Source organism: Oncorhynchus gorbuscha, linkage group LG25 (assembly GCF_021184085.1).
Source record: "Oncorhynchus gorbuscha isolate QuinsamMale2020 ecotype Even-year linkage group LG25, OgorEven_v1.0, whole genome shotgun sequence".
In the NCBI taxonomy this organism is placed as follows: Eukaryota; Metazoa; Chordata; class Actinopteri; order Salmoniformes; family Salmonidae; genus Oncorhynchus; species Oncorhynchus gorbuscha.
The window spans coordinates 48526403-48535686 of NC_060197.1; the positions used below are offsets into that span (position 1 = coordinate 48526403).

The 9284-nt window shown below is 44.5% G+C and overlaps 1 protein-coding gene across 2 annotated transcripts in view; it reads left to right on the top strand.

Annotated features, from left to right (window-relative positions):
* Nucleotides 1-1483: 1483 nt before the first annotated feature.
* The window catches only part of LOC124013923 (zinc finger protein 638-like), a 96967-nt gene continuing 89166 nt past the window's right edge, over nt 1484-9284 (top strand). The window contains exon 1 of one of the 2 annotated variants that reach the window (XM_046328493.1): nt 1484-1835. In XM_046328493.1, the coding sequence (XP_046184449.1) occupies nt 1732-1835 (104 nt within the window). In that variant the 5' untranslated portion in view covers nt 1484-1731. The remainder of the gene's footprint in view (nt 1836-9284) is intronic. The other variant, XM_046328492.1, reaches the window with a different exon arrangement.

Here is a 9284-nt window from a genome sequence, read left to right on the forward strand (position 1 = left end):
GAGGGGTGAGGGGGGGGAGAGAGAGAGAGAGAGAGAGAGAGAGAGAGAGAGAGGAGGGGAGAGAGAGAAGGGGAGAGAGTGAGGGGAAAGGGGAGAGAGAGAGGGGAGAGAGAGAGAGAAGGGGAGAGAGAGAGGAGAGAAGGAGAGGACAGGAATGGTCTCTACAAGCAGAAGCACTACACTATACGAGCTAACATAGGAGAGGACAGGAATGGTCTCTACAAGCAGAAGCACTACACTACACTATACGAGCTAACATAGGAGAGGACAGGAACGGTCTCTACAAGCACTACACAACACTATACGAGCTAACATAGGAGAGGACAGGAACGGTCTCTACAAGCAGAAGCACTACACTACACTATACGAGCTAACATAGGAGAGGACAGGAACGGTCTCTACAAGCAGAAGCACTACACTATATGAGCTAACACAGGAGAGGACGGGAACTGTCTCTACAAGCAGAAGCACTACACTACACTATACGAGCTAACATAGGAGAGGACAGGAACGGTCTCTACAAGCAGAAGCACTACACTATACGAGCTAACATATGAGAGGACAGGAACGGTCTCTACAAGCACTACACTATACGAGCTAACATAGGAGAGGACAGGAACGGTTTCTACAAGCACTACACAACACTATACGAGCTAACATTAGGAGAGGAGATAAGAGTTGAGGGGTCATATGAAATGGTTATTTCTCTTGGATTGGTATTTTTTTCTCTGATTATATTTAGATTCATCCTCTCGTGCTTTAAACCAACAGTTTTTTAAACCAACTGCCTCCCCCCAGCCCTCTCTCTCTCTTTTTCCCTCTCATTCTCTCTCCTCCTCCTCTTTCTCTCTCTCTCTCTCTCTCTCTCTCTCTCTCTCTCTCTCTCTCTCTCTCTCTCTCTCTCTCTCTCTCTCTCTCTCTTTTTTGCCCTCTCATTCTCTCTCCTCCTCCTCTCTTACTCTCTCTCTCTCTTTTTCCCTCTCCTGCTCCTCTTTCTCTCACACTCTCTCTCTCTCTCTCTTCTCTCTCTCTCTCTTTTTGCCCTCTCATTCTCTCTCTTCCTCTCTCTCTCTCTCTCTCTCTCTCTCTCTCTCTCTCTCTTTTTGCCCTCTCTCTCTCTCTCCTCTCTCTCTCTCTCTCTCTCTCTCTCTCTCTCTCTCTCTCTCTCTCTCTCTCTCTCTCTCTCTCTCTCTCTCTCTCTCTCTCTCTCTCTCTCTCTCTCTCTCTCTCTCTCTCTCTCTCTCTCTCTCTCTCTCTCTCTCTCTCTCTCTCTCTCTCTCTCTCTCTCTCTCTCTCTCTCTCTCTCTCTCTCTCTCTCTCTCTCTCCTAGTGACAAGTGTTATGTATTGAATTATCCCGGCGTTCCCAGGCTCAGAGGTTTGATTCAACATTCCCAGCTGGACGACTGGAGCGCTGCTGACCGGAATATCTGAATGAAAGACTTGCTGATTGTTTTCTATCCTGGATTTGAACAAATTCTCCCTCGTGGATAATTGGACCTTGTAGATTGGTGAAGGAAAATCATTGGGAATGACTTTGGGTTCATTGGAGAATAATCTTCAGAACCATTTGGCCATTCTTTGACCTCCTCTTTAGGCCTTGTGTCGATTCTTCTGGAGTTGAATAGCTTCTCTGTGTCGTTCCCATCTAAATCCTTCAATCAAGGGTTAGATATCGCAGGGGGGCAGATAGGTAAGTAACACAGGGGTGTATTGCCCCCCTAGCAGAGCGATGCTGGAGGGGAAAAAGAAGAACGGAGTCGCCTCTACCATCAGCAGCGCCAAAAACAACCAGACCCCTTCCACTTTCCCGAACACTGTTGATGCAGCACGCCGGTGAGTCAACGAAGGACGGGGGTCAGGGGTCGGGGCTTGTGTAATAACTGCGAGGTAAATGCGGTTTTCAAACTGAGGACTAGGGTCGGGGGTCGGGGGTCGGGGCTTGTGAAGACAAGGGTTACAGCAGGTGGTCCGCATTTTGTTTTGTGTGAAAGATATTTATTTTTCATGAATATCGACAACAGAATATCATCGTGGATACCATTTTTTTATGTCTCTTGTGTCCAATATGATAGTTTCACGAGGTAGTTTCACAAGCCAATGCTATCTAGCGTTAGCACAACGACTGGAAGTCGAGGGAACAGTTTGCATGCTAAGGAAGTAGATAAATGGCTTCATTGAGGTAGTTTCACAAGCCAATGCTATCTAGCGTTAGCACAACGACTGGAAGTCGAGGGAACAGTTTGCATGCTAAGGAAGTTGATAAATGGCTTCATTGCCAAAATCTCCAACTATCCCTTTAACATGGAGGAAATTACAGGGTTTTTTCTGTCTAGAAAGTTCTTAGGCGGGCCGTCTAAGTGGTAATATTGGGGACATATAAAAGCACGGAGAAAATATATTGAACTATATATATTGTTTTTAATAATACCATCTTTGAAAACTAACAATCAAATAAAAGCTAGACGGTCAGGGAGGTTAATAAATTAAAATACAAACGGGTATTCAGTATTCAAACAAACCCATTGATTTGGATATGTTTGAGCAGAAAAACACAGCATTAACCATGGTTAAATGCATTGATTGAAAGAAATGTGCTTTAAAAAAAGCAAAATTGTCTCTCAGCTGCATGGAAAAATGTGTAGAATTGCAGAAAATCTGCTTTACAATACACTTCCTCTCGGATGACGTCTGGCTAACAGGCTACGCTAAAGTTTACACTTCCTCTCTGATGCCAAGATAGCTAGAAAGGTAACAGGCTACGCTAAAGTTTACACTTCCTCTCGGACGACGAGATACCTGTCTGGCTAACAGGCTACGCTAAAGTTTACACAAACTCTCGGACGCCAAGGTACCTGTCTGGCTAACAGGCTACGCTAAAGTTTACACAAACTCTCGGACGCCAAGGTACCTGTCTGGCTAACAGGCTACGCTAAAGTTTACACAAACTCTCGGACAACAAGATACCTGTCTGGCTAACAGGCTATGCTAAAGTTTACACTTCCTCTCGGACACCATGGTACCTGTCTGGCTAACAGGCTACGCTAAGGTTTACACTTCCTCTCGGACGACCAGATACCTGTCTGGCTAACAGGCTATGCTAAATTTACACTTCCTCTCGGATGACGTCTAGCTAACAGGCTATGCTAAATTTACACTTCCTCTCGGACGACAAGATACATGTCTAGCTAACAGGCTACGCTAAAGTTTACACTTCCTCTCTGATGCCAAGATACCCGTCTAGCTAACAGGCTACGCTAAAGGTTACACTTCTTCTTCCCATGAACTGTGGGGGGATCAAAATAATGAAACTGTCACCAAAATATTTTCATTTTAAAATGTGCATTACTTGCCATTGTCATTCACTGGATAATAAGACAAGACATTGTATATTTTTTGGGCCAACAAACGTGGGTCCCTGGGTCGCTGGTTAACCTGGGAGGGATCCCTGGGATGGAAAACGTTTACCTGACACTTTTAATTAAGTCAGTTCTACAGTGCTATGTAGTTTGAGTTCTACAGTGCTACGTAGTTTGAGTTCTACAGTGCTACGTAGTTTGAGTTCTACAGTGCTACGTAGTTTTAGTTCTACAGTGCTACGTAGTTTGAGTTCTACAGTGCTTTGTAGTTTGAGTTCTACAGTGCTACGTAGTTTTAGTTCTACAGTGCTACGTAGTTTGAGTTCTACAGTGCTACGTAGTTTTAGTTCTACAGTGCTATGTAGTTTGAGTTCTACAGTGCTACGTAGTTTGAGTTCTACAGTTGTACATACACATGGTTAGCAGATGTTATTGGTCACATGGTTAGCAGATGTTATTGGTCACATGGTTAGCAGATGTTATTGGTCACATGGTCAGCATATGTTATTGGTCACATGGTTAGCAGATGTTATTGGTCACATACACATGGTTAGCAGATGTTATTGGTCACATACACATGGTCAGCAGATGTTATTGGTCACATGGTTAGCAGATGTTATTGGTCACATGGTTAGCAGATGTTATTGGTCACATGGTGAGCAGATGTTATTGGTCACATGGTTAACAGATGTTATTGGTCACATGGTTAGCAGATGTTATTGGTCACATGGTTTGCAGATGTTATTGGTCACATGGTTTGCAGATGTTATTGGTCACATGGTTTGCAGATGTTATTGGTCACATGGTTAGCAGATGTTATTGGTCACATGGTTAGCAGATGTTATTGGTCACATGGTTGGCAGATGTTATTGGTCACATGGTTAGGTTAGCAGATGTTATTGGTCACATGGTTAGCAGATGTTATTGGTCACATGGTTAGCATATGTTATTGGTCACATACACATGGTTAGCAGATGTTATTGGTCACATGGTTAGCAGATGTTATTGGTCACATGGTTGGCAGATGTTATTGGTCAGATGGTTAACAGATGTTATTGGTCACATACACCTGGTTAGCAGATGTTATTGGTCACATACACCTGGTTAGCAGATGTTATTGGTCACATGGTTAGCAGATGTTATTGGTCACATGGTTAGCAGATGTTATTGGTCACATGGTTAGCAGATGTTATTGGTCACATGGTTAGCAGATGTTATTGGTCACATGGTTAGCAGATGTTAATTAGTAGATGTTATTGCGAGTGTAGAGAAATGCTTCTAGTTCTGACATGGCAGTAATATCTAACAGGTCATATCTAACATTTCCACAACAAAACCTAATACACAGAATCTATTAAAGGAATGGGATGAGAATACATAAGGATGAAATATATGGATGAGCAGTGACAGAGCGGCTAAGATGTAATAGATAGTATAGAATAAATAGTAAAGGATGCAGTATACAGTAGATACATATGAGATGCAAGATATGTAAACATTATTAAAGTGGAATTATTAAAGTGGATTATAGCTGGTCCCTGACCCAAGAGGGATTGCAGCTTGCTGGTCCCTGACCCAAGAGGGATTGCAGCTTGCTGGTCCCTGACCCAAGAGGGATTGCAGCTTGCTGGTCCCTGACCCAAGAGGGATTGCAGCTTGCTGGTCCCTGACCCAAGAGGGATTGTAGCTTGCTGGTCCCTGACCCAAGGGGGATTGCAGCTTGCTGGTCCCTGACCCAAGAGGGATTGTAGCTTGCTGGTCCCTGACCCAAGGGGGATTGCAGCTTGCTGGTCCCTGACCCAAGAGGGATTGCAGCTTGCTGGTCCCTGACCCAAGAGGGATTGCAGCTTGCTGGTCCCTGACCCAAGAGGGATTGTAGCTTGCTGGTCCCTGACCCAAGGGGGATTGCAGCTTGCTGGTCCCTGACCCAAGAGGGATTGCAGCTTGCTGGTCCCTGACCCAAGAGGGATTGCAGCTTGCTGGTCCCTGACCCAAGAGGGATTGTAGCTTGCTGGTCCCTGACCCAAGGGGGATTGCAGCTTGCTGGTCCCTGACCCAAGAGGGATTGTAGCTTGCTGGTCCCTGACCCAAGAGGGATTGTAGCTTGCTGGTCCCTGACCCAAGAGGGATTGCAGCTTGCTGGTCCCTGACCCAAGGGGGATTGCAGCTTGCTGGTCCCTGACCCAAGAGGGATTGCAGCTTGCTGGTCCCTGACCCAAGAGGGATTGCAGCTTGCTGGTCCCTGACCCAAGAGGGATTGCAGCTTGCTGGTCCCTGACCCAAGAGGGATTGCAGCTTGCTGGTCCCTGACCCAAGAGGGATTGCAGTTTGCTGGTCCCTGACCCAAGAGGGAAAGCTAAGAAAGCTTTCAACATTTTGTTTTACCATGGAATTATCAGCATATATTTAACATGGAAATGTCCCATTCACTTCCATTCATATTCCGGCTGGGTTACCATCAGACGAGTCCCATGACACCATCTTGTTCAAGAGAGTCTCTGTAGCTCCTCCCACCGCAGATATCTATAGCTTAAAACAGACAGATTTTTAATGGAGAATTTGTTATCATGCTAATTTGATTTCCACGGGGGGGGGGCATCGACTCTAGGTTATAATAGAGCAGATTTACAATGCAGCACCAAACATTACAAACCAACATGACCTACCCTTCATAACAGGCTTTTGCTTTTGAACAATGATGATTGAGTTGTATTCATAAAATACCTGGTCGGCTGTTGTATCTAGTGACTGTTCCATCTCCTCAAGCTTTGTCAACAAATGCATCGTTCTAATTTGTTTGTGTAAATACAAAGAAAAGCCTTATTGAAGTTGATAGTGGAATGTAGAACATAGAACATGGAATTATGGAATTATAGAACCACAGAACAGAAACCATAGAACTCTGGACCCACGACACCGCAGAATATGAAACACAGAGCAATGGGAACCACAAAGAGCATATAACTATGGAACCACATAGAACGTAGAACAAGGAACTATAAACTAATAGGTTGAAACAGCGCTAGTGAATCATAGTGCAGCTGCATCCTGACATGGATGAGACGAATCATCGGATATAGATGTGTTTATAGTAAGGCTCTCTCTGATCCAGCAATCCTGTTGCTGTTATAAGACAAGACCTACTTCACCACTCAATGAGAGAGACAGAGAGACAGAGAGACAGAGAGACAGAGAGACAGAGAGACAGAGAGACAGACAGACAGACAGACAGACAGACAGACAGACAGACAGACAGACAGACAGACAGACAGACAGACAGACAGACAGACAGACAGACAGACAGACAGACAGACAGACAGACAGACAGAGAGGGAGGGACAGAGAGACAGAGACAGAGAGAGGGAGACAGGGACCGAGGGAGAGAGAGAGAGACAGAGAGATGACCGTGGCTGGGAGAGACTGACCTTGTTGAAAGAGACAGAGAGAGAGAGCTTTGAGTTGAGGGACCTGCTCTGTTCCAGAGAGAGTTCCATAGAATGCTCTGCAGAGAGTTGCATTTAGTTCCAGAGAATGCTCTGCAGTTCCAGAGAGTTGCATTTAGTTCCATAGAATGTTCTGCAGTTCCATAGAGTTGCATTTAGTTCCAGAGATGCTCTGGGAGTTCCATAGAGAGAAACAGAGAGTTGCATTTAGTTCCATAGAATGACCGTGGCTGGGAACAGAGACTGACCTTGTTGTACATTCTAAAAATGACACAATTTACGAGGCCCCTTCAAGTGCTTTGTCCTCCAAGTTGTTATGGGACCTGCTCTGTTCCACCTGTTAGTTTTCCAAAGTTGCATTTAAGTTCCATAGAATGCTCTGCAGTTCCATAGAGTTGCATTTAGTTCCATAGAATGCTCTGCAGTTCCATAGAGTTGCATTTAGTTCCATAGAATGTTCTGCAGTTCCATAGAGTTGCATTTAGTTCCATAGAATGCTCTGCAGTTCCATAGAGTTGCATTTAGTTCCATAGAATGCTCTGCAGTTCCATAGAGTTGCATTTAGTTCCATAGAATGCTCTGCAGTTCCATAGAGTTGCATTTAGTTCCATAGAATGCTCTGCAGTTCCATAGAGTTGCATTTAGTTCCATAGAATGCTCTGCAGTTCCATAGAGTTGCATTTAGTTCCATAGAATGCTCTGCAGTTCCATAGAGTTGCATAGAAGGCTCTAAGACTGCATAAGGCCCATTCACACCTCATTGTTCATAGCCCCAGGCAAGGACTGACCCTGGGCTAGCTTATCCCATATTCATACAAGCCTGGGGCGGCAGGGTAGCCTAGTGGTTAGAACGTTGGGCCAGTAACCAAAAGGTTGCAAGATCAAATCCCTGAGCTGACAAGGTAAAATTCTGTCCTTCTGCCCCTGACCAAGGCAGTTAACCCACTGTTCATTGGCCATGATTGAAAATAAGAATTTGTTTTTAACTGACTTGCCTAGTTAAATAAAGGTAAAAAATACAATTTGTTAACCCTGGGCTAAGCTTTAGCTCTGGGCTAAGGATTCACACTTGCTGTATCCTAGTCTAGGGCTAATGGACAAACACAGCACGCAACCAATGTCACCTGCAGGGGCATTAATGAGTCCTGAAGGGGCATTAATGAGTCCTGAAGGGGCATTAATGAGTCCTGAAGGGGCATTACTGAGTCCTGAAGGGGCATTAATGAGTCCTGAAGGGGCATTAATGAGTCCTGAAGGGGCATTACTGAGTCCTGAAGGGGCATTAATGAGTCCTGAAGGGGCATTAATGAGTCCTGAAGGGGCATTACATTTAAGTCAAAGCTCTAGCCATACCATTCAGGCCCTGCCCGAACTCGAACTCAGAAATACAGTAACTTCCTCCGTAAGCTAGCTGCTTGTCTCTTGTCTGGCCCTGGCTCCTCACTGGCCCTGCTCTGTGTGTGAGTAACCATAGCAACAGCTCAGTTTTGTGCTGATCCTTCCATGAGAGAGCAGCTGTTAGCTGACATTAGCTAGCTACTTTTCGTCAATCAAAACTCAGACAAAACTAATTTGAGATAATCTCTCCAGTTGACTCAGACAACGTTTTGATCTCTGGGGTAGTCAGGTGTCACACGGGTATGTAAATTAAGTGAAAGTACAGCTTTTGTTATTGGACAGTAAAACTTCTATGCGTTTTTGACGTTTTCATACTGGCTGTTTTGGCACCGTGTTTCTGGGGTTAACCCCCGAAAAGTAAGGTGCTTACCTTGCTCTGGAGCACGGCCAGCTAGCCCTGGGATAAGGTCGGTGCTAGCCCAATTTAGAATGTGCAACTGTGAACATGCCTATAGAGTTCCGTAGAATGTTTTACAGTTCTACACAGCTCTTCAGAGTTCCATAGAATGTTTTACAGTTCTACACAGCTCTTCAGAGTTCCATAGAATGTTTTACAGTTCTACACAGCTCTTCAGAGTTCCATAGAATGTTTTACAGTTCTACACAGCTCTTCAGAGTTCCATAGAATGTTTTACAGGTCTACACAGCTCTTCAGAGTTCCATAGAATGTTTTACAGGTCTACACAGCTCTTCAGAGTTCCATAGAATGTTTTACAGTTCTACACAGCTCTTCAGGGTTCCATAGAATGTTTTACAGTTCTACACAGCTCTTCAGAGTTCTATAGAATGTTTTACAGTTCTACACAGCTCTTCAGAGTTCCATAGAATGTTTTACAGGTCTACACAGCTCTTCAGAGTTCCATAGAATGTTTTACAGTTCTACACAGCTCTTCAGAGTTCCATAGAATGTTTTACAGTTCTACACAGCTCTTCAGTTCCATAGAATGTTTTACAGTTCTACACAGCTCTTCAGAGTTCCATAGAATGTTTTACAGTTCTACACATTCCCTCAGAGACAAGACACAATGCAGCCATGCAGCTATTGGGTCACGCTTCTAACTAAACATCTGCATTGTCTTTAAAGG